Here is a 25,877-nt window from a genome sequence, read left to right as displayed (position 1 = left end):
CCTCTCTCCCTTCTCAAGGACACATGAAAGCTGGTCAGTATGTCCACCCTGAAGCCAAGAGACACAGGTGGGTGATGTCACAGAGCCAGACACCCGGCCCCTCGGCGAGGACGGAACCAGGAAGCTGCCAGCCTGGGTCAAGGGGCACGTGGAGCAACTGGCTTCCCCTCAGTGCCATCCACGCCCAAAGCAATTCCCATTCCTGGGTGCCTGTTGCCCAAAGCATCCAAATATAACTGAACCGTCACGCACACGCAGAGTTACACAGTGATCTTGGGCATCAAAAATACTTCAGACTTAATTTCTAAAAAGTAGTTTCACTGGAACGAGTTGAAACCACTTAAATCTTCCAACGATAAGTATATCTCAAGCATAAGCGGTGCCATGCATTTGGAGATCTGTGCAGCTCTTGAGAAATCAGTGGGGTGCCAAAGCAACCTCGCTGGTGGCTCACGACTTTGCAGAATCACCCCTGTCATTGTAATCCTAACATCCTCAGCACCTGTGGTCTGCCCCCGGCACACTCACTCAGTAGGTGCAAATAAGTACCGGCTGATGATTACCAGACACAGGCAAACACAACAGATCCTTTAAGTTCCCATAAAAATCCCAGAGGAAACCAGGAACGAGGATCCTTACCCAGGCTGACAGGTATCTCACGAAATGAAAGAGGAACCCTTGGGAAGAATAGGAAGGTATGGATCCAAGAGTAAAACCCACCCATGGCAATGTGGAAGCTAATATTCCTTTTGGTAAAAGAACTAAGGTTAAAGTTCACTCGAGGCTACAGGGAGTATCGCAGGCGTCTTGGACAGATGGGGGGCTTGCGTTAGTCTTACGAACGTTTTCCCTGAATCTTCTTTTCCCCCTTAAAATTCTCACCGTTGGGTTAGAAAAAGTCTTCTGCTTCCAACCCAACTGCTTTGCGGTGCTGATGAGCCAAATCAAAGGGAAAGAAGTGCGCCATGGGTGCTCTTTTAGGCAGGTGCAACCTTGTAAAGGGGTCACATCCTCAGGTCGGTGGGATGGGTCTGTGGCTGCTGCCCTGCAGGCCACAGGGCACCACTGCCTTCAGGGCGCCACCAGGTGTGATGGCAGCCCAACCAGAGAGGAATCCACAGACCTGTGCAAACCCGGCCCCCACCGCCAGATTTTAGAGCCACGTATCCGTTTGGAGAGATGTATTTTCTGAGATCGAGTCTCTCTCACAAGCGTATGGAACCCAATTCCACAGAAATCTGCTTCCTGCTGGCAAGGCAGGAGTATGGGAGGTACAAGGAAACCTGACCCCAATGTCTGTGGCCCTTTGGATACACACACCAGTAACCACAGGGCCCCTGCCAGGCCCTGTTCCACACGCCTTCAACATACGGGCCCATTCAACCCCCACACACCTGAAAGGTAGGGCCATTCGTCCTGGTGTTACAGTTGTAGAAGTGGAGGCAGGTGAGCCAAGCCATATGCCCTTGATTGGACAACTAGCAAGTGCCTGCCCCTCGGAGCCCAGGGAGTGGGACACCAAGACCACGAATCCACAGCTACAAACCCCGCCCACGTGGGAGGTGCAGAGAGATGGTGCTTCTTCTGAGCTCCAGTCCGTGGACCTCCAGTGGCCCTTCCACGTGCTTCCCAGAAGGCCACAGACAACGGGACTCAGAATCGCGTGGTTGTTGCAGAATCACGAGACCTTGGACACCCTAGGTGCCGTTATAGTCCACCGGAAACTTGAGGGGTTGGGCCCCGAAACCAAGGGCTGTAGCGTCTAAGTATCTGCCTTGGGGGATAAAGAAACCACGTGAACCTGTGCTCCAGGCAAAAGGAGCGGGCTATGGATACACCCAACGACACCCACGAATCCTAGTGTAATTGTGCACGTGAGAGGGCAGACGTGAGCAGGTGCTGCATGTTCCTGTTTGTACACGAACGCTAGGAAATGCAGGTGCCCTCAGTGACATAGCCTTGGGGGCTGGGGGGTGCTGCTGCAGGGCCCTCAGGGAGCATATGGCCCCCCTTGAAGCTCGGGCTGGGCCCCCATCCCAGTGCCCCGTGCTGCCACCTGCACCAAACACCGGCCTCCTTTCAGTGTCTGATGTTACCATGTCTTTGTAAAATGGTGGCTCCATCGTCACCCAGCAGTGCCTGTCCTGTCCTGCTTGCTAGAGCAACAGAGACTGAGGGCCACCCCCATGAAATCCTCCCCTTGAGCTCTTGCAGGTGGAAGGGTGCAGGCCTGAGGGCAGCTAAAACCAGGTGCAGACATGGGAGCATCTCAGATGCAGCCCTTCAGCAGTCGTCACTCAGACACAGCCTTTGGGACCATTTCCCACATATGGTGAAGAGTTGACACCTTGACCCTCCTGGCTGGGGAGAGAGGTCCCTGCTGGGCTGGCCAATTCTCAGCAGAGGGCCCGCACAGAGCACACTGCGATGTACAAACCAGCCCACCCTGAGCCAGACCTCCTCTGTGTGGCCCGTGCACTCAGAACACGACATTCCTGTCTGAATTGTCCTAGGGCCAGGGGACAGGCGACAAGGGACACTCCACAGCTCGCTCAGCGCCCCTCTGCCGGTCGCCCTTCTCCACCCTGCCCATGGAAACTCCATGAGGGCTCTGGCCTCGGCTACCCTCCCATCCTGTCCATCCTGGCCCCTCTCCAGTGGCCCCGTGTGACTCCTGTCCCTTCCTGTGTCTGGGACACAGATGGATAATCGACTGTGTTCTCCTGAGCTTCTCCTGGGTCAGCTCTGGTGACCATCAGACCATCACATAAAAACAAAGAACACGGGGCCTAGTGGGTTTTCACCGAGTTTTAGGGAACAACAACAACAACAAAAAAGTATGATTTTCCCATGATTAACTATGTGGGGAACATTCCCTGAAATATCTCCATTCAAAGTCCTAAGGGAAAAAAAAGTATCTGTCGCTGTCCCCAGGCTAGGTTTTCCCAGGGACACCAGCCCACATGAGGTGATGCTGGACCCGCCTCCCAAAGACACACACTCACTCTGCAAAACAGGGTCATGTAGCTCCACCAGCCCTCAAGGTGGAGGCATTCAGTAGAAATGCCTCGGCGTCCCCGCCCCGTCCACCCTGGCCAGGAACAGACACGTCACGTGTTCCTTTGCCAACAGGACCCTGGAGATTCCCTGGCGGAGCTGAGGGCACACGCATGGATTTGGTCCCCACCACCCCCACCACACGAGGCACCACGTCCTGGGTTCTGAGGGCCCACAGATCACCCGAGAGCCCACTGAGCGTCTTTGCAGGCACGGCGTTGGACATGGGCCACAGCTAAGTGACCATCAATGTGGCCACCACTGGCATTCACATCAAAGCGACAAGGATGCATCTTCCTTCAGAACCGGGAGACAAGCTTGTGCCAGCTGGAGGCACCCGAACTGATCCCATAACCGATTATACGGCTGACCCTGGACCACAGAGGCGGGAGCAGTGCGAGTCCACCTGCACGTGGATTCCCCTAAATAAATGCGGTGCAGTCCCGTCTATGTGTCTTCTCTGCCTTACGATCTCCCCGGTGACATTTTCTTTTCTCTAGCTTACTTTATTCTAGGAATATGGTATATGATATATATATATAACATGTAAAATATGTGCTAATTGACTGTTTGTGTTGTTGGTAAGGCTTCCCATCAACAGGCTATTCGCAGTTATGTTTCTGAGAAACCAAAATTTGTGTGTGCATTTTGGACTGTGCGGGCGGGGGGGTCAGCGCCCCTAACCCCACATGTGTTCAAGGTCAACGATATACAGCAATTACATACGTGTGCACATAGACACATAGACACGGAGCGTGTCAGAGACGGAGAGGAGACGACTGTAAAGTCGCGGCAGCCAATTCTAGCTCAAACGCGACGCACACGCACACTGACCGTAATCTGATTCATTTGCAGACATATGGTCCCTGGAAACATATGGTCTCTAGGAAACTATAGGAAAATAAGTAGAGCCGTGTGTAAGCATGAGCTCCTGAGAGGTCCACTCTGGGATCTGTGTTCACAGTCCTCTCCATCGTCTCATGTGTGGAGACTCCGCGGATGGCAGCTGGGGGCATTGGTTCTCTCCGGCGCCAGGGGCTCGGTCCACTGCGCAGGTGCACACTCCACCATGCCCATAGGCACACGTGCTCGTGTCCATGGCCCCAGACGTTCTTGGACACGCAAAATAGTGATGAGGCTGTCAGCACAGCAAACTCCAGAGGCTCTTTCCCCAAAGGAAGGAAGTCGTGTTTCCTGCGTCCTGAGGGAAGAGACCTGCTCACCTCAGCACGAGGGAAGGCTCACTTCTCCTGAGCTACAGGAAGGAACACGCTGGAGGGCAGCCCAGAGCACGACACGGTCACAGATGACGATGAGGGAGAGGGGAAGGGCGGGCCCAGTTCATGAGCAGCTCCAGGAGGGCCCAGGAGGGTACATGCAGGTTACGTTCTGGGGTTGGGGACCTACTGAGTCCTGGGCTGGCCGATGGTTGTGCCGTGCGTGCACATGCCAGCGAGCCACACACCTGAGATCCAGGCACTCTGTCGGAGGTCCAAGCGTCAACACAAAAACAAGTATAAAATGCAGAAAAGAACCAGCCAGTGGGATTGGAGTCTGATCTGCTGTCATGAGGAGTCACGGAAGCTACTGGAGCTGCAGGAAAGCACGTGGGAAGTGATTCAGGAGCAGAAACGCCAGAGAATTAGAGGAGGGAGGGCTTGCGGGGCAAATCCTAGGGGGTCTGATGGGAAAGTGAGCCCCTGTGGTGGAAAGTCCTGGAAAGGCCCAGGGCGTCAGAGAAGGTCAGGGCCCCAGAAGGCATTTCCAAGCAGGGCATCCAGCATTTAAGGCGATGCAAGCAGATGATGTCCTTGCCACAGGAGGACCATAGAAGCCGCAATGAAGCCACAACCAGTGCCCACCGGGCATCCACCAAGTGGCCCTGCTCTACCACCGTGAGGGTGTTAATCTTCCAACGCAGTATTAGTCGGGGTGACCTCCACTTGGCAGGTGAGAGCCAAAGGCCAGGTGACCCGCCCGAGGACTCACGGCTGGGGGAGGGGTGGGCCTCTGTGCAGCACGAGCCCTGCGCGCTGTGGACCGCTGCGGAACGCACACCGGGACTCCCGGCTCAAGGGTCACCTGCACCCACTGACCCATGACAACAGCAGGAGAACACAGGTGCAGGGGGGCTTTGGGTAAAACAGTCAAGCACTATCCCAAGTACAAACAATCGCTCTGTTACAACCACAATGAGATAGCGCGTCACGTCCATTAGGACAACAATCCTAAAACAAGACAAAACACAAAGTGCTAGGTGCCGGCTGGGGTATGGGGAAACGGACACCCTGCACCCTGTGGGTGGGAATGTGGAGCGGTTCATCCGCTGGGAGATGCAGAACAGGACGGGGTGGGGGCCTCCTCCGAAAATTCAACACAGCAGGTGACCATGGGATCCGAGGATTCCGTGTCTGGGTACACACGCCCAAGAGTGAGCAGTACAGGTATCTGCACATTCACACTCATGCTCACGGCAGCCAAACCATGGAAGGAGCCCAAGTGCCCCCTGAGCACATGCATGGATAAGCAAAACATGGTGCATCCACACAGGGAAACACCACTCACCCTTAGGAAGGAAGGCAATCCTGTCCTTGGCTCCTCTGTGGACGAACCTTGATGCTATGATGCTACATGAAATAAGCCAGCCACAAAAAGACGAATGCACTTGACCCTCACACCACACTGGGGTGAGGACATCAGCCCCCACGCAGCTGAAAATCCCTTCAATCCTTGAAGACTTGACTACTAATGGCCCACTGTGGACTGGGAGCCTCACCAGCAACGTAGCAGCAGATGACGTGTCATGTATATGTTGTATGTCCTCCTGTCTGCTTCTTACCATAAAGCTAAAGAAAATAAATGTCCTTAAAATCCTGCAGGACTCAGGACGCCTGGGTGGCTTAGTGGTTGAGGATCTGCCTTCGGCTCAGGGTGTGATCCCAGGTCCAGGGATCGAAGTCCCACACCGGACTCCCTGCAGGGAGCCTGCTTCTCCCTCTGTCTGTGTCTCTGCCTCTGTGTGTGTGTCTTTCATGAATAAATAAAATATTTTTTAAAAAAATCCTGCAGGACTGAACAGTATTCCTTGCAAAAAAACATCCACACCAAAGCAAACCCATGCAAATGTTCAAGGCTCCACTGCACCATGTAATCCCACCTACCCGAGGTCCCTGGAGTCACCAAATTTCCAGGCACAGAACGTGGATGGTGGGCACCGCTGGCTGGGGTAGGGAACTGGTTTGTAATGGGGACAGGGTTTTACATAACAATGCAAACACACTGAATACCTTTAAACTATACACTTAAAAATGGTCAAAATGGTAAAATATTAAAAAGTAGCCACTAAGTATAGAAGCCAGAACAGCCTCGTGCGGGGCCAAGCCCGACGCCTCACGCTAGGCACACGAGCCAGGTAGGAAGCCTCCCGACCGCAGGCCCAACCATGGGGCCCAGACGGCCCACCAAGATCCAAATACATTTTCATCTCTTCCTCCATTCTGGGCATAATTAAATCTGCAGCTCTTCCTGTCAAATGCATCGTCATGTTTCAGTGCACTTTTATGCCCGTCATGATAGCATTCCTGCCTGACGTTCTAAATAATTGAGCTAAGGCCCTTTCAAACTTACATGATCATGTGCTTCTATGGGACATCCTTCAGCACATCCTGTGCTCCGCTGCTATGAAAAGGCTCTGTGGGCGTCTGGCCACATGTCAGAAAGGGCTGCCTCAGATGTAAACAAACCCCAACTAAGAAATAATAAATAACATGTATTTAGGCACATAAATATTGCAGAGGACCAGGCTCTACTCCACCACACACACTAATGTCCAACATGGGCGACAGTCACATTCAGACGAAAACAAGAGTTTCATCCAACGTACAAAATGGTACCGCTAATAAGTGCACAGAGGATGACCACTGACTTCCTGAGAACCCCGACATCATTATTTGCTTGTGTCCTGGATTTGGGGAGTTGAGAGACCGTGAGGCCAGCCCCACCCACCCACCGCTAAGCGAGGTCTGCGCTGGACTCGGCCTCCACCCCCAGATGTGGTGGCCTGACTTCATCCCCACGACGACCAAGTGAACCCACAGGATGCGGCAACCTGGAGATCCCACGTGCACACAGCATAAAACTCAATTCCTACGTGAGCCTGATCACTTACTAACACCCGCAAAAACAAAGGAAAGGCACAAAACTTTGCATGAAGTGCACTCGCAAAATGTGAAAGAAAACCTCCCCTTCTCTCTCTCTCTCTTTTGTTTTATTTGTACTTCTGTTTTCTAAAATTTCTCTCGTGGCCTCGCACATGTGATGGTTATAGTGGAACAGGAGGGAGTTTGGGGGAAGGCAGGTTAGTGGTTTTAACCTGGGAACACTGGGCAAAGTCTGAAGACCCTCGGCTGTCACAATGTTGGGAGCACATCCTGTGGATGGAGTTCAGCGGGGGGCTGCTGGACATCCTAAAATGCACGGAAGAGCCCTCGCAACAGAGCATGACCCAGCCCCGAATGTCAGTGATGTCATTTTTGCTCTCTGGTCCAGGCCCTTGACTCCCAGGCCCAGCTCCCAGGCCAGCAGCACCAACAAGAACAGCCAGTGGGTGAGCCATTCACGCGAGAGGTGTCCCTGGAAGGTAGGCTACAGGGCAGTATCCCCTCCCCTGTCACTGTCACTGGGATGTCCTGTGGGTCCCAGGGGTCCACAGGGATGTGGGTGACGGCAGCCTGGCCTCTGGTGATCATAGGCAGCAGAGAGGGTCTGTGGCTACTGCCTGAAAACCAGATCCTGGGAGTTACATGCCTGCTGCCCTCCCCTGGGCTCCAAACTGAGTGCTGGCGAGACAAGTCTGGTAGTCACCTGTGCAGGGCTGGTCCTCCTGGATCTGGGGTCAGAGGAGGGGAAGAGGCTTTGCCCGAACAGAAATTGCATGGGGCTATGGGAAGCAGGGCAACCTCCTGGCACAGGTGCTCCCATCAATTGGACAGGTGCAGGCACAAGCTCCACCAGAGGGGGCGCTGCAGGACCTTGGGGCCTGGGGAGGACACCTACCCACCCCTCCGGTACCAACAGGCGACTGGCAGAGTAGGTTTGCTGCCATCAAAGATCACCAGCCCCAAACTGCAACCTCCAAAGGCAGGGTCAGGCCCACTGCTCAGCGACATGTCTCTCTCATCACATATTTTACTGCATTTAAGTAAATTAGAGCAACTTGCAGATTGGCAAATGGAATTTACTCTCTGGCACTTAAAGGCTATACTTCAAAAGGAGTTAAAAATCACTAATCCTGAAATGATCCACATCTTCATTCCAAGTTGTAAAGCAGTAAATAAGAACTTAAAGAGAAAGGACATTATGCCACCATGTCATCCTCAAAGAAAGCTGTTTTTTGTACAATAAATGACTTTCATGCTGCTCATCGCATGCAGCCATGCTCATTTTCATAAAAAAGGCCCTAGAGGCAGAAAGGAAGGAGAAATGATTTAATAACACCTTTTCCACATGGAGTTGGTCTCACTAATCACATCCTCTGGGCACCACTATTAACAATCTGCTCTTTTCCGATGCTTCATTTTTAGCCATTTCCCCAGACTCCTGAAGGTTTAAGATTTCAAAAAACATTGATTGACCGCCTATGATGTGCTGGGCCGTGAGCTTCTAGAGGGTCCTTCTGTGAGTCCCGTTGCCTCAGTGGGTTCTGACGATACCTCACCCGGAACTCAGCAAGGAAACTCAAACCTTTTGTTTATTTTTATTTAATTTTTTAAGATTTATTTATTTATTTATTTATTTGAGAGAGAGAGAGAGCACGCCTGTGAGCGAGAGCCCAGTGGAAAGAGGCAGAGGGTGATGGAGAGAGCAATTCAAGTAGACTCTGTGCTGAGCATGGAGCCTGATGTGGGGCTCAACCTCTGAACCCTGAGATCATGACCTGAGCTGATACCAAAGGTCAGATGCTTAACCAACTATGCCACCCTTTTTCTTTTTAAAAAGGAAAATTTTCATTTTCATTTATTCGTTTGAGAGAGAAGGAGAGAGAGAGAGAAAGAGAGGGAGGAGAGAGAGAGACCATGAATAGGGAGAGAGGTAGAGGGACAGAGGGACAAGCAGACATCTCACTGAGTGGGGAGCCCGACATGGGGCTCCATCCCAGGACCCCGGGATTGTGACCTGCACTGAAGGCAGACACTTCACTTACTGAAACCCCCAGGCACCTGAATCCTATGTCTAGAAGGCAACACAATTCAATCCTCCCTCCCCACTGCGTTCAGATGCTTTAGAAACTTTGTTTTTTCTCAATAATGACCAATCAATATGAATGGATGTTGATGATGAGAAAACGCTTATGATCCTAAGAGATGATCTGCGAATATAACCTTTTATATACAGTCCGAACATTTTTATATTCAGAATGCATATGAAAAATATACTTCAGCTACATCACCAAAAGTGACATCATCACTACTAAGACAAGGTGATAATAAGCGCTGAGAAGGACACAATTTCTATGCTGCCAGAAATACATAATGACCTAAAGACAACAGGCAAATTAAAATTGAGGGAAACTCTACAAAATACCTAGCATGTACTTTTTATAAAATGTCAAGAAAGACAAAGAAAGGCTGAGCATCTGTACCAGTGGAAGGGAGCCCAGAGCCGTGACAGCTAAATGCAATGCATGATTCCAGCTTGAGCGTTACCTTGATACCAAAACCAGACAGGGACGCCACCAGAAAATTACAGGCCAATGTCCCTGGTAAACACAGATGCAGAAATCCTCAATGAAACCTCAGCAAACCAAACTCAGCAGCACATTAAAGGATCATGACCAAAGGATTAAAAGGATCCCATGATCAAATGGGATTTATTCCAGGGATGCAAGGCCGGGTGACAAATCAAGCAACGTGATACACCACAATTTACAAAATGAAGGATGAAAACCATATAATCATCTCAATAAATTCAGAAGAATCATTTGATAGAATTCAACACACATTCCTGATAAGAACGCTCTACCAACTGGGTATACAGGGAACGTACCTTGGCATGATTAAGGACCTACAGGACAAGCCCATTATTACACTCAATAGTGAAAACCTGAAAGCTTTCTCTCTAACGTCATGAACAAGAGGAGGATGTCCACTCTCGCCACTTTTATTCAACATACTATTGCTTTTTCAAAATTGTGTTTGGTTCTACTAGGTCCTTGACTGTCCTATACACATTGAAGAGTGAGTTTACTGATTTCTACAAAAAACTTAGTAGGACTTTGATTAGAATGGTATTAAGTGTATGGATCAATTTTTAAAGATTTTACATTTTGAGGTGCCTGAGTGGCTCAGTGGTTGAGCATCTGCCTTCAGCTTAGGTGGTGATCCCAGGGTCCTGGGATCAAGTCCTGCATCGGGGTCCCTGCAGGGAGCCTACTTCTCCCTCTGCCTGTATCTCTGCCTCTCTCCCTGTGTCTCTCATGAATAAATAAATAAAATCCTTTTTAAAAAAATTATTTTATCCTTTAACAGTCCTGAGTTTTGTAACCAGTGAACACAGTATATACATCTCTAGTGATTTAGATCTTTCTCTCATCAATGTTTAGTGGTTTGTTACATGCAAATATTACATGTTTTGTTAAAATTAACGCTAATTCATGTTATTATTTTATTGTATGTGGTCCTTTTAAAATTTCATTTTGTGGGGATCCCTGGGTGGCTCAGTGGTTTGGTGCCTGCCTTCAGCCCAGGGCGTGATCCTGGAGTCCAGGATGGAGTCCCACATCAGGTTCCCTGCATGGAGCCTGCTGCTCCCTCTGCCTGTGTCCCTGCCTCTGTGTGTGTGTGTGTATGTGTGTGTGTGTGTGTGTGTGTGTCTCATGAATAAATGAATAAAATCTTTTAAAAAAATAAATAAATACAATTTCATTTTGCAGTTGATTTCTGCAATCTTGCTAAACTCACTGCTTAGTTCTACAAGCTTTTATGTAGATTCTTCAGAATTTCCTGTATAGATGGCCATGTCCTATACAAATAGAGACCATTTTTTCCTGTCCAATTTGTATGGCTTTTACATTTTTCTTGTCTTATCACACTAAGATCTCTAGTTAAATAAGAGCTGCTAACCATGATACTGGCTGTCGGGTTTTTGTGGATGTCCTGTTATCAGATTAAGGGACCGTCCTTCTATTCCTGGTGTGTTGACAGTTTTTATCATGAACGTATGTTGAATTTTCTCAAACCTTTTCTTCATATATTAAGATTTTTATGTGTTTTTCTTTTTCGGTCTGCTGATATGGAGAATGACATTCATTAAACTATTAATGTTGAGCCAATCTTACAATCCTTGGATAACCCCCCTCCAGTATATGAGGTATTATTATTTTTTTGATAAGTTACTGGATCCAACTTACTACCATATTGTTAGGGTTCTGTGTCTACATTCACAAGGTTTTGTTTTGTTTTGTTTCTTTTAATGCCTCTATCTGGTTTTGGTATCAGGATAACGCTGGCCTCATAGGGAAGTTTCTCTCCTATTTTCAGGAAGAGACTGTGAAGAACAAGTGTTATTTCTTTCCAAATGTCCGGTGGATTATACCAGTGTAACCATGTGACTCTGGAGCTTTCTCCATGGGAAGCTTTGCTTGTTTGTTTTTATGATGAATTTAATTTATTTAATAGATATAGGCTTATTCAGATTACTTTTTTCCTTAAGCCACTCTGGTAGTTCTAACTTTCAAGGAATTTGTCCATTTCATCTAAGTTATTCAATTTATTGGCATAATGTTGTTCATAATATTTACTTAGTATCCTTCAGTATCTGTAGTATCTGTGGTAATGTCTCCTCTTTCATTCCTGTTGGTAGTGATATAAATTTTCTCCCTTTCCATGACTGAGCTAATAGTTTATCAATGTTAGTGTTTTTTTTTTAAACCATCTTTTGGTTTTGAAAATTTTCTCTATTCTTTTTCTGATTCCAATTTCATTGATTTCCAAAGCTCTTGAAGTGGAACAATAAAATTTAGAGAAAACAAAGCAATGATTCTGAGTCAAGAAATATTTCTTGACTCTTTTCCAATTCACATTCTTTACTATATTCAGAATGTGAAATGGAAAAGAGTTTTAGGGAGACCTTTTTCATATTGCTTATGTTTTTCTTTTAACAGATTACAAGAGTTCTAATGATATAACTCTGTGCTTTCAAAAATCCAAAATAGTTACATATATATATATATATATATACACACACACACACATATATATATATATATATACACACACACATATATGTATATGTATATATTCTAAGTGATATGAAAGCATTGTGTCATATTTCTTTTTTTTTAAAGATTTTGTTTATTTATTCATGAGAGACAGAGACAGAGAGAGAGAGAGGGAGAGAGAGGCAGAGACACAGGCAGAGGGAGAAGCAGGCTCCATGCAGGGAGCCAACACGGGACTTGATCCTGGGTCTCCAGGATCATGCCCTGGGCTGAAGGCGGCGCTAAACCGCTGAGCTACCCAGGCTGCCCATGTGTCATATTTCAATAGACTGTGCGTTTCCTTTAGTGGTTATAAAATAATGAGGTGGTTTTTTTTTTTTTTTACAGGAAATGGTATTTTAGAGTAGATGAAATATGGTCTATGTCTTCAGAAGTCTAATACAATACCCAATGAGGTAAGAGCAATTCAAACAATGTGGTCTTATAGCTCAGGACAAAAGTGGATAATTCTGTTGCTGAATGTTTGGCCTTGAGGCATGCGGCATGGACCAGGAGAATGGGAGGTATACAGGTCAGTGAGGTTGTGCAAATTGGGGCATCATGAGAAATATATTTGGAAAGGTAGCTGGGGCAGGTCAAACAGAACACTGGCTGCTAAATTAAGAATTTATCATTGTGTCCTGCAAGTAATGGATAAACAATGAAAGTTAATGGGGAGTAGTATGTCTCAGGCACTGACCCATGAGCAGGTGCCCAGGGAATTGGAGAAGAGAGCAGAAGGAAGCAAAGTACTAGGGAGGCTGCCCAAGGAGAACCCACAAGCACGAGTGTTTGAACAAGGGAGAAAGATAAGGTAGGACAGTCCTTGTTTCTCCTCTGGGAGAAGGCGTGGGCTATCGTTACAACTCCCAACACTCTGGTAGACATGAGCTGGGCCCAACAGTGGTCCTGGAGGTGAGGTGCTGGGATATGAGAACAGGAGGCAGAGATACGACGCTCGGGACCTGGCAACTGACTGAGTAGCTGTGTCCAGGAAGACACAGGTCTATTTGACCACTATCAGTCCAGGACTCAGAATATTCAGAGGTGCGGACACAGATTCGTGGCTTATGCACCTGGAGTATTACTTAAAGCAATGAGATGGTCAACCTGGACAGAATACCATGAACATGAAAATATCAATATCCGCGAGCACGTCTTGAGCTCTTCTGTGTACTAGATAGTATGTTAACTGCTTTTCAGATATTAATTCAACAACTTCTCAACCCTATGGAGATACCAGAATGACCCCCATTTTAAAGATGGAGAAGCAGACATGCATGGTCACACAGCTGGAAAGTGGTCCAGCACACAGAGAAGCCCAGATCCTCTGACTCCAGAACCTGTAACAGTAGACTGTTCTCTGAAAGGGCAAGGAGATCTTCATGGAAGGATATATTTGGGGGGCAAGTGAACTCAGAGAAAGAGACAGAAAAGGAGCAATCAGAGAGGTACATCCTGACACAAATGTGCTTCTGGCATGAGGATTATAAATATACACCACGCCAGATGGTCCTTAAGGAGAGTATGGAGTGAATGCCATATACTCATCTCATGGATTCTATTTAAACCATGCTAAGCCACCAAGTCAACTATGCTCTCCATTTTTAAAATTTCTGGATGAGTGGGATCACTTGAAAAAAAGTAAATGGACTCATTTTCAAAGCTGTGGTTTCATAGATGGGAGTTGCAAATGGTTCAGAAGTTAAAGATAGAACTCTGAAGTATTGCTTCTTCAAGGGTGGTACCTGGGCCGGGAGCAGCAGCATCCCCTGACGACTTGTTGCGAATGCAAATTCTCGGCCCCCATTCCAGACCCACTGAATCGGAAACTCTGAGGGCGGGGCCCGGCCATCTGCTATAACAAGCTATCCACGTGATTTCAATGTATGCCCGAGTTTGAGAATCAATGCTCTAGAAAATAACATGATCCGTGCGTGTGCATCACATCTCTGGAGCCCTCGCCCCGGGGGGAGACCATCCCTGCAGCCCCTCTGCCCAGCCTGCCGGGTTCTGAAAGGAATCCAGACTCCAGGGAAGCCCAGGTTGGGTGGGGGGGTCCTCTCCTTCTGGTGCAACATGGTAGAGAAAACACAAAAGTCCTCTATGCCTGCTGCCTTCATCCAGAGATCTTAGCAAGGTCACGTGCCCCCGAGTCTTACCCCGACCCACCACGGGAGAATCCCACAGGAGGGTATCCTGGCAATTAAGAAAGTTCCCGAGTCCTCAGCATGTGAAGTGCAACACATCTACCAGGAGAAAGTTCCTTCAGGAGCCAGCTAATAGGCTGCCAAAGAAGTAAACTAACAGACAAATCCCGAGGCTTGAACGGGAGGCTCTGCAAAGTCCTCAATCTGCTTTGCTAAAACTCATAGACACCGTGGTGGTGTCTAACCCTTTCTCTGCATTGCAGGGACACCTGGGCTCACCCTGGCCACCTGCCCTTCCTGGCCACACATCCTGCGAGTGCGGCCCTATGGCAGCCCAGCTGACCCCGACACTGCCGGCCAGGAGCCGGGACCCTGGCTGGACGTTCTCACACCCGCGGGCAGTGACCGCCCTCAGCGGCAGAGACAGCTGCATGACGTGTCCCCATGCTCTGCGACCCGCTGACCAGAACTATAATGGCAAGGTCTGTCCTGACCCGCTGTTAACCAGCCCATGAGAGGAAAGGGGACACATGGAAGTAGACGTATGTCTGGACTGTCCAGGGCGGGGCGAAAACAAGAACCAGACCGGCTTGCTCAGGTGCTCAGGGGAGGAAGATACCTGGCCTGGGACCTCTAGGACACAGGATGGCGTGACTCTCGTCCATCCCACCCAGCTCACCCCAGCCCACCCACCCATCCGCCCGTCCTCACCTCCTCCGTCCCTGCACCCCATCCCACCTTGTCCCACGTCATGGCACCCCACTCCCCTCGAGCTAGCTGAGGAGGTGAGGGTCTCATTCTCTCTAAACCATACACAAGGAATTTTTTGTTAAGAACATTTTTACCACATTTCCTCCTATTATTTGGAGACATTTAATGGGGCAGCTGAAGCACAGGATGAGCAGCCCCAGGATGAGCTGAGGAAGAACAGTCCACGGGTCAGAAGGGTCAGTCCCAAACTGACTCCTGTGCCCGCGGACTGTGAGGGCCTCACGAGGACCCTGCGCTCTGGCTCCAGGCCCCTGGGCCTGCTCGGGCCATCGTCCCACGGCAGCAAGGAAGGGCGATCACAACTGGCGGCACCTCGGGGGCTTGCCCAGTGTGTGCTTCCCGAAGGCACACTGTCCCTGTCCCTCGTCCCTCAATGGGGCCACAGACCTGCTGAGGGCACGATGTCTGGTGCCAGCCGCGCAACCTTTCCCATCCCTCCTCCTCATGTGTGGGAGGCACACAGCCCACCCCGGGGCTCCTGGGAAAAGCCCTGCAAGCAGACGCCACTCTCTGAGATCACCCGCAGACGTCTGACCATGGTCACCTTCTTCATCGACAAAAACGGCAAGATCGTATGGTTTGCTTCAAGTCGTGCTCTCATGCGTGTGTTTATTCTCCAACCCACCTCCCCGCCACCCCACAAGAGGAGGCGAGCTCTCCTCCCGTGCCTGATTCTCAATATCCCAACAGCACCCGGATGTGGCATGTGGTCCACACATTTGTTGAACGAATGAATGACACGCTCAGTACAAGGTCCGGGATGCAGAAAGTATTCAGTATGAGAGCCATGATCAGTATTATCATCAATTATTATTAGCAACCAGCAAAGGAGGGACACAGAGTGAAATACTAGATAATATTGCCTCGCGTGAAAATGAAGCCACATTACTAAATATTTTACCCTTTTCGGTAACTTACGATCTTTCTCCTCAGCTAGAAAAAAATACCCTGGATTGAGCCGGTATTGAGGATTAGTAATATCAACCAGCAAATCATATTACAGATGAATCATTATATCAATTATAATTACAATGATTATATTATCAGTGTTAATATCACACAGGAAATTGGAGAGCGTGAACAGCAAAACAACGCATGGCCCGGACCTGTTGGGGAGTGTTGGACATGGCCTGCGTGCCAAACGGTCCCAACCCCTCCCACAGGTGAGGACCCTGGGCCCAGAGAGATAGCAAGTACATGAGTAGTGCTCAGCTGGTGCCCAGGGGACCCCTGATGCACCCACTGGGTCAGGAGCCTCATCCCATGTATGTGGGGTTCTGCAAGGAAGGGTCAGGATCCCACTATGGGGCGCAGGGTGGTGCCTGGGACCCCATCCTGCTGCCTCCAAGGCCCAAGCCTCACACAGACTGCCGTGATCGGGGCTCCTGTGGCATCGTCAGCCCGGCCTGGGTGCCCCCAAGCCATGGACCTCTGTCCTCAGCCCAGGACAATAGTCCATTTAAAGTAACTTAGCACAAGGTAGTCGGTGGGCAGATGTGCCAGTAGCGTCCCCCTCCCTCCGTGGGAGAATGAAGCCAGCCAGCCATGGGTTCTGGCAGGGACCCCCTCCCAGTTCCTACCCGGTCTCCCTATGACACCCCCCTAATGATGCCTCACAGTGAGTCTCAGGGTCCACTCAAGGCACAGAAGAAGGCATGCGTGTGAACAGGGCTGGCCAAGGGAACAGTCTTCGGCAGCTTGACTGTGCATGGCCTATACCAGATGTTCCCAGAAATAGTGTCTCATTTAACACTCACCAAGTGAGTGAATCATTTAGTGTTAGGGACGCAGAGACTGAACACACGAATGAGGCCTGTAGGAAAGCTGACCCCACATCCCTTTGGCCCAGGGCCCTCCTGGCATCCTCGGGCAGCTCCAGGCAGGACCTCAGATGGGTGCAGACGGCCCCGTGCTCCCTCTCCACGTGTGCATCACACGCTGGAATCACTGCAGAGGCACACGGACAGAACCTCCCGTGGGGCTGGCTGAAGGGTTTTCAGGGCTCACCGCCCACATCCCAGACACTCCACGGTCTGGCTGCAGAGCCCAGCCCTGTGAAGGCAGCGGCCTCAATCCTATGCTTCCCTTGGATCTGCCATGTAGTTAAGGGAAGAATCTACGGGCTTAAATGCTCCCTTCTCCAGGAAGCCTCCCCGGACTTGCTCAGGCCCTGGGGACGCTCCCCCGAGTTTCTGTGGTACTCGTGCCTGTTTGCCCTGAACATCCATCCAACCGTGACCCTGGGCCTCTCCCAGGGCGTGGCCCACTAGGCACCTGCGCGCAGTATGTTCTCGCACACAGATGCCGATGGTGGAGACACGGGCACACGGTTATCCCAGGGCCGGCGGGGTGACGCAGAACTCGGCTTTACTCCAGGCCCCGATGTGCTTGGCAAAGAGACCTCTAACCGGGAAAACACTGCCTCCCTCCTTGCCGGGCCTTGCCCCTCGGGGACAGGGCTGCCCAAGGCGCGGCTGTGACGCGTGTGGGGAACAAGGGAATTTAGAATGAAGTAGTGAGGCGAGTCAGCAGGGAGCCGCTCCGCGTTCCCTGAGTGCGCGGGGACGGGTGGGCTGACTGTTCACACCCGCCGTCGCCTTTCTATTTCTGACAGTCAACCTGCCCCGGGGAAGATCCTTGCAGATCTGCTCCTCTCTGGCACGCTGAACTCAAGGCGACACTTGGGCCGTGTCTCCTGCAGGGAGACAGGAGCCCGGGAGAACCCAGCACTCTGACTGGGAGGATCCCACAGCCCCGGGGCGCCCGAGGAAAGCCACGTGCTAAATCACACCTCTTAACACCATGGATCTGGTGGGTTTTCAAATTGAGACCTTCTGAATTACACCACTGTCCTCAGGCCCACGCAGATGCCCAGACCCCACTGCCCTGGGGCCTCAGGCATCCTACCGGGCGGGGAGGTGCCATAAGAGCCTCACCTCATTTCCTGGGCCACAGGCAGCTCCCCCAGTGGCCAGACGCCCAGTACCTTTCTCTGAGTCCATCTCCAGCCCTGGCATCTGCTCAGGGCCTGACATCTTGTTAGCAGGGGCAGCCTTGTTCCACAGTGCACAGTATGCTTGCTCCAACCCGAACAAGCTTCTGAAGACATGGCCAAGCCACACAGCCCTATGGGAAGAGTGATGGGATGCACTCAGGGATGAGAGGCATGAGTGGAGGGGCCCCTTGCTTGCAGGAGTCTGACCAGGGTGCATAGTCTCAGGAAGGCCCTCATGTACACCAGAGGAAATGCACACAGATGACGGGCCGCACGGGGGAGTTTTTACCTTGGACTTGTCGTCTGAGGGCATGCAGAGAATGCCAGAGCCAGAAGTGCCTGGAGAAGCCAGCATTGCCTGGCCTCCTGGGTCAACTCAGAGAAAGGGGGTGGACAGAGTCTCGAGGTCACACTGTGGGCATCTGGCTTCCCTTCTGGGCTGTCGATGGGCATCCTCCACCCCAGCATAGGGTGGGCATCCTCCACTCTCACAAGCCCCCATGATCAGAGTGCCCATTCCCGGGGCCTTGGGCATGCTCTCCACTCTGTCATAACTCAAACCACCAACTGACTTACCAGCATGTTCAGACCAAATCCACATGGTCATACCTTCTGACCACAGTCCAGGTCTGAGACATCAAGCAGAAAAGATGGCAATGTTGCAACATTCTTGCTGCAGGCCAACCACCCTCTGCCGGAGCTTAGGATGTGAGGGGGACGCGGCCAGGCAGCAAGGGACCCTAACTCTAACCCTACCCCCAACCTTGACAGACTGCATCCCCTAGGAATGTCTCCCGAGCCCCCATGGCTGTGCCCTGGGCAGAAAGCTAGGGAGCAGCTCACATCCATGCAGCAGTGCCGGAGAAGGTCTGGGCCTAACCAGGGTTTTGGGGCCTACTGAAGCTACAACAGTTTCTAAAATAAAAGAAACAAAAACAAAACGAGATTCTGTCATTGAGTCTCTACAATTTGGAAGAATGAGTTTATTTTAGGACCTGGACAATGTGTAGAGCATCCACCAAAGCTCAGATGCACAGCGGAGTCTGCATGTGTTCGTGACCATCATCTGGCGCGTCCAGGCAGTGCAGGAGGTCAGCTGGAGCCGCTGAGAGCCAACAACACACGTCAGATGTTTGCACTTGTGGCTGGAGAAGGGCCACCTCACTGAGGACTCTGGGCTTAACTGTGTATATATTTATAGCCTTTTATGTCCTAAAAATGGCTTAAGATGGCTTCCAATAATAGATTAAATTTAACACAATAAATAACATAAAAATGAGCAGATGAGGTCATCAGAGGGAAGAAGGAAAGACAGTGCTGGTCCAGGAAACAAAGGCACACACAGAGCTGCTCATCAGTGCGCAGGGCAGGCCTGATGGGCAGAGAGAACATTCTCTCCCATGGCCTCCTGTCTGATGTGGCTCGTCCCTCCATAACATGGATCAGCCCCCAGCCCCACCCCCTGTAACAGAGGAGAGCTGTCTGGAGAGAGGTGCACGGTGTGATCCACTTGGGCAGTCGTCTGACACCCAGGCTCAGGCCAGGCAGGCCACTCTCGGGAGCAGTGGGAACAGCACTGTTGGCCACTGTAACCTCATCTGGAAACCCAGCAGCCTAGTGCAGATGAAAGCAGAGGTCTCTGATGGATGCCCGGCTGGAGAGCTGGGTCCTCCCTGTTTGGGATGCCCCCCCCAGCCTCCTACCCATCTCACCAAGCAATACCAACTGGAGACCCTCCCTGATGCCCCTCAAGGGCTGTGATGCACACTTTGCAGGTGCTGCCCTGTGAGCATCAGATTTCCCACAACAACCACTGAGGTGAGCATTATTTTTGCATTCCGTTAATAGGTGTGCAAGCTGAGGCCAAACTTTCACAGGTGGGAAAAGACAGAGCAGGACCCCATATCCAGGGATGTCCCTGTCTCTGTTAGGACAGAATAGCGAGCACGCCCGAGGCCCCGGGAATGGGAGCTCTGATCATGGGAGCCTGTGAGAGTGGAAGATGCCTGCCCTGTGCTGGGGTGGGGGGGGTGGCCCCCAAGCTGCTCTGCCCGAAGCGTTAGGGGTACAGGTGGTTAACTGCCATCACCACAACTGAGTATATAGTCACCAGCAGCTTCCGGGTAGTTGTAGAATTTATCCACTAGGAAGAGATCGGTAACCCATAGGGGGCTCTACGGAAGGCATGACAATCAGCCTAAGCTCAAACCCAGAACAGGATGACACTAAATTGACCCCAATAAGAAGACACATGGTTGGGCTGCCAGAGCCTCCGAAAGATACTTACATCCAAAACTTGAAACAGCCTAACGGATGAGTAGGGGCTGGTCATTTGCTTATGGAAATATGTATATTTTTATGAAAGGTATAGTTGGGGAGCCTTTGGAAACACGTCTTCCCAGAGCCTGTTTAATATAACCCAATCACAACATCACGTTTCCCGGCGACCTTCAGTACAAAGAATAAGCCATAGTGGGAAAGTACTGCCCAGGCCTGGTCAGCACTCAGAGACCAGAAGGGCTTCAGCAGCTCCAGCGGGCGCCCCACCCACAGGACCTTGCTGGGCTCTCTTCCTCTGGGAGCAAAGGCTTCTTTCTGACATCAATTTGTCCAATTGTTTTCTATGAGTGGTCTCCAGCTATAATGGAAAATAAGGACTGTGCCATGTGATATAAAAACAAGGCAAGAGAAAGAAAGCATATGGCAGAGACAAGCACACAGAATTTTCAAAAAGCCTAATATAGCCGGAACTCAACACCAAAATTCGCGAGTCCAAGAACGGCACTTGAGTCCATGACGCAATGGACACAGGGACCTGCAAATCCACCAGCGTCTGACCCACAGCTTCCTTCTATGATGCTATCACTACATCTGCCCCCAAGAGTGCCAGGAGCCTGATCAAGGGAGCATCGGGATTGTTGGCAGGCCCCTCCTGCCAATGCTCCCCAGGCATGTGCCCCCCCATGCACTCTTCTGTCATTTGTGTATGTATCTATGTCCCCACAACCGGGACCCGGCCAAGCAGGACAGCCCACAAGGGCCAGCATGTAGCATGTACACATCTGTCCTTAAATGTTCAATAAATACATCAGGAGAATTGAAGTGAAACCATCTTGGAAGTATCAGATCTACTAAGGGAATTGAGCAGAAACGACAGACAATTCTCTCTAATGAAACCACCACTACACAGGAGAAGGAGCACAGTCACATGATGCCTGTATCCCCAGACACGGGGCACAGCGCTCCGCCCACCGCCGCCACCCTGCACCTGCCACTTGATGCGTAGGACCATCCGGCTACATAAACCTTCCCACTTTTCTTTGGAATGCTCTTGGTTCAGAATACCATTCCCTTGCCTTGGAAACTTCTGTTAACCATTTTGTTCAAACTGATTTAGACGGATTCTCCCCTTAGTGCAGATTGTAAAGTTGATGCGTTCCGACCATGTGTGCCTGGAGTGGCTTCAGAGGGAAGAGAAATATCGTTTCTTTTGAACACAGATTTCTTCAGTGAGGAAGACATATCAGTGCAGTGTTTACCACAATTAAAGTGTGTACACTTAGCAGCTAATTACTACAAATAATTGCTCTCTAAAGTTCGATCATTAGACATTGGCTTGCTAACCCGAAGACATACATAGACTGATTTGAATGCCATAAGTATGAGGCATTTTCTGAGGTTACCATTTAGACCAAATAAGTCTACAAATGCCAAAGCAGGCTAAGCTCATGGCTCACAGAATTGAGCTATTTCATGACCCCCTCCTGGCTTTCCAGTCCTCTTCTTCCAAGTGACCTGAAAATGGCATTTTTCTAAAGTTGTAAGCTCTAAAGGGCTATAATTTTATTTAAAAACAATGCTTAGGGATCCCTGGGTGGCGCAGTGGTTTGGCGCCTGCCTTTGGCCCAGGGCGCGATCCTGGAGACCCGGGATCGAGTCCCACGTCAGGCTCCCGGTGCATGGAGCCTGCTTCTCCCTCTGCCTGTGTCTCTGCCTCATTCTCTCTCTCTCTCTCTGTGACTATCACAAATAAATAAAAATTTAAAAAAATAAAAAATAAATAAAAACAATGCTTAACTACAGAACTGGCCCTCAAGGAGTTTAGAATCTAGTTGATGATGGAGGATAAATTCACACCTGCTCAAAATCACTGACCTCTTAAAGAATTTATTGCTTCCTAAAATACTACCACCATGAATATTTCTGCCTGCAATCACTTATGATTGCAATCATGCATTTTATTCTCTGTGTATACAGTTGCAAATTCTCTCCTGATACCTTCATTTTCTCTTTAAAAATAAATAACACAGTTTAGTGCATTTGAAAATATCAATCTGGTATTAGAGCTTCACATATAAAGAAACAATCATAAGCACTGCACGTGTCTGTAGCTTCATTATAAAGAGAGCTCGGAAGCAAGGAGCATCTCCAAGGTTCTTGTGTCAGAGACGCACGTCACAAACGTGGATGAACAGGTGGAAATTCTGAATACACTGGAAATTTCCAGGCTACTAACCCTGAAATCATTTCTTTCCAAAGTAAAGTCACAGGAGTCCATGTTCAGGAGGGCTTACCTGGTAATCTGTGTTCTTGTACTGAAGTCAAGAGACCTCATTGAGCGGAGAACTTCAATGCACCCCAAGTACTGCAAGGGGAAAGAAACGCAAATCATGAGTCCGGGAGACCGAAATGAAGAGATAATTCCTAACTGCATCAAGGGTGAACCTGGAAGCCACACATGTTTCTTAAATCACATTTTAACTTCACATACATCATGAAGCTTCGTTTTCTTTCTATAAAGCAATAACTCACACCTGTGAGAAAGTATTCCCCAGTGTCTATGCTGGCACTAGACTTGACTCTTCTGAGATCCATGAGTATTTGCATTTTATTTAATAGTACATTTTCGAAGACTTTTGTTGAGGTATAACATATCCCACAAAAGGCAGAAATTTTAAGGGCATAATTCAAGTATTACTTAAACATGTACCTGTGTGTAACCACCACACAGACCCCAACATCGTATTTCTAGTCCTTTACAAGAGTCTAGAAGTTTATAATTTCTAAAGAAAGAATTAAAACACTATAATACCAACATTTTGAACAATATTAAACTTCATTACTTAATAAATATATTTCGGATTCTGTCAACAAACTCTATATACATTACCCTCATAGTTGCTTTATTTTGGTTTACCAGAAAGCCCTCTTCTGCATTATGTAACACAAACTTTCAGAAGTTTCAATTTACACATCTAAATTTGTAGCTAAATTTTTAATCAGTTTCACACATGTAAGTGTGTGTGCGTATGTAAATATATGGACATAACGAAAGCTGTAGATAAACAACTAAAATAGTAGAGATACAATATTTGTGTTCCAAAGCCCTTAGGAGTTTGAAGGACAGATGTTTTATACAAATGCCTTTAAATTTAGACTTTGCAGGAAGAGACCTCATGCTGTAGTACAGAAAAGACTGCATTTGAATTATTCAGAAAACCTGAATTGGAGCCTGACTCTGTCATATCTTGTTATGTAACTTTAAGCAAAACTTTAAAATTCTCTGAACCTAAGCCTCTATACCCATAAAATGTGACTATTGCTCCAACCAATGTGCAGTTATGTGATACCAACATCACTGCCACATCTCACAGTTCTTGGAATACCACCACCACCCCAGTCATAGAGTTACGATGAACAACATCACAGAGGTACACAAATCAGATGACCCCCAACACCTCAGAGTCTCATGATTACAATGACCAACGTCATAGACTTATGTGTATATCAGGATGAGCACCGCAGGACTATATGACTCCTAGCACCACCAAAGTTACAGAGTTACATGAATACCACATCCACCATCCCAGAGCTCCGTGAGTACCACAATGATGCCACAAGTTATATGAGAAGTAAGAACAACAGTGCAGAGTGTGGGAGCACCACCACTGCTATTAGAGTTGTGTGGGCGCCATCACCACCATGGCAGGGGTATATGAATACAACAACCACTGTCACTCAGATATGTGAGGACCACAACTCACTTAGCAGAGTTATGGGATTGCCACATCCATTACTGTCACAGCATGGGGACAACACAACAATGTCCTGAGCTATGTGAGTACCACCCCCAGCAATGATACAGAGTGGAATAATTAGTATGACCCAAGTGGCAGAATGGTGTCAACACCAAAACCACTACCTTTCAAAGGTATGTGAATACGTCACCCCTGCCACTGCATTGATGCAGTTTCACATCCGCAACTGCAGACTTATGGGAGTACCCCATGACCACCATCACAGACATGTGACTATGACAAGAACCGCTACAGATACCTGAATATTAATGCCCACCACCATCAGAGAGCTATTGAATACCACAACCAAAGTTATATTATGTGAATACAACCATCACCATCACAGAGAAATGGGAATACCATGAACATTGTCACCGTTATGTGAACACCATCTGCAACACTGCAGCGATATTTAAGCACCATGATGACAACTATCGCAGAATTATCTGGATGCCGCATCCAGTCTCACAGTTGAGTGCTACCATGACTAAAGTTGCAGAACTATGTGAATACCAAATCCACCAACACTGCAGAGTTACATAAATGCCATGACGGTCATCACAGAGTTTTATGGATAACACGCATGGCTGTACATAAATATATGTATCCCCACACCACCACTGCAGTTATATAATATAGGTACCATGACCACTGTAGAATTATGTGACTACCACCAACACCATAAATACACCCACAAGCATCACTGCACTTATTTGAACCACCAGCAATAACATCTCAGATTTATGGTAAGATGATCAAAGTAATTGAAGAAGTCTGTGTATATTGTCACTGACATCAGAGTTATGTGACTACAACCAATAGCCTCACAGTTATGTGGGTACCATGACCACCAACACGGGGTTATGTGGAGGCCACACCAGCCCTGAAAATTTGTACGAATACCATGACCACCATTTCTGGGTTATGGGAAGACTATTCACTACTGCTGTGCAGAGTTATCTGAATACCACAACCACCATGGCAGATCTAGGAGAATACCACCACCATGGCCATCACAGAGACACACGAACACCATAACCATCACCACAGAGTTATGCAAATACTGTCACCACCACTGTCACAGAGCCTTGTGAATATCATGACCATGAACCAGGAGAGTTATGTGACTCTCCTGACCAAAGTCACAGATTTACATGAATCCCACCACCTTGCAATGACGCATTAATTCCAAAACCACCATCATCATAGAGTTGTGTAGACACCATGACCAGATCACAGGGTTGTCCGAATTATACCATCACCACCGTCACAAGATACATGACTAGCACCATCAATTTCCCTCTGTTATTCCACTGCAGTGACAAACAAATATTGCAGGGTGGTAGGAACAACAGGTTGAGCTTCACAGACCATGTGAACACAACCTCCACCAACATTGCAGGGTCATGTGAATACAAGACCACTGTCACATAGTTATTTGACTCCACCTCCACCATCATCATGGTGGTATGTAAACACCACGACCAACCTCAAAGAGTCATGGGAACAACACCAGCAATAATGTCACGGAAGTACAACTACCACAGCTATAGATTATGTGCACACAAGCA

General features: G+C 48.9%; 1 protein-coding gene across 1 annotated transcript in view; it reads right to left on the bottom strand.

Moving 5' to 3' along the window:
- SHC3 (SHC adaptor protein 3) overlaps positions 1-25,877 on the bottom strand; it is a 108,995-nt gene that overhangs the window by 59,173 nt on the left and 23,945 nt on the right. Inside the window, exon 2 of the mRNA XM_025423594.3 lies at positions 22,804-22,874. Coding sequence (XP_025279379.1) covers positions 22,804-22,874 — 71 coding nt within the window. The remainder of the gene's footprint in view (positions 1-22,803; positions 22,875-25,877) is intronic.

Source organism: Canis lupus, chromosome 1, assembly GCF_003254725.2.
Source record: "Canis lupus dingo isolate Sandy chromosome 1, ASM325472v2, whole genome shotgun sequence".
NCBI classification, from domain to species: Eukaryota; Metazoa; Chordata; class Mammalia; order Carnivora; family Canidae; genus Canis; species Canis lupus.
This window is presented reverse-complemented; position numbering and strand designations above follow the sequence as displayed.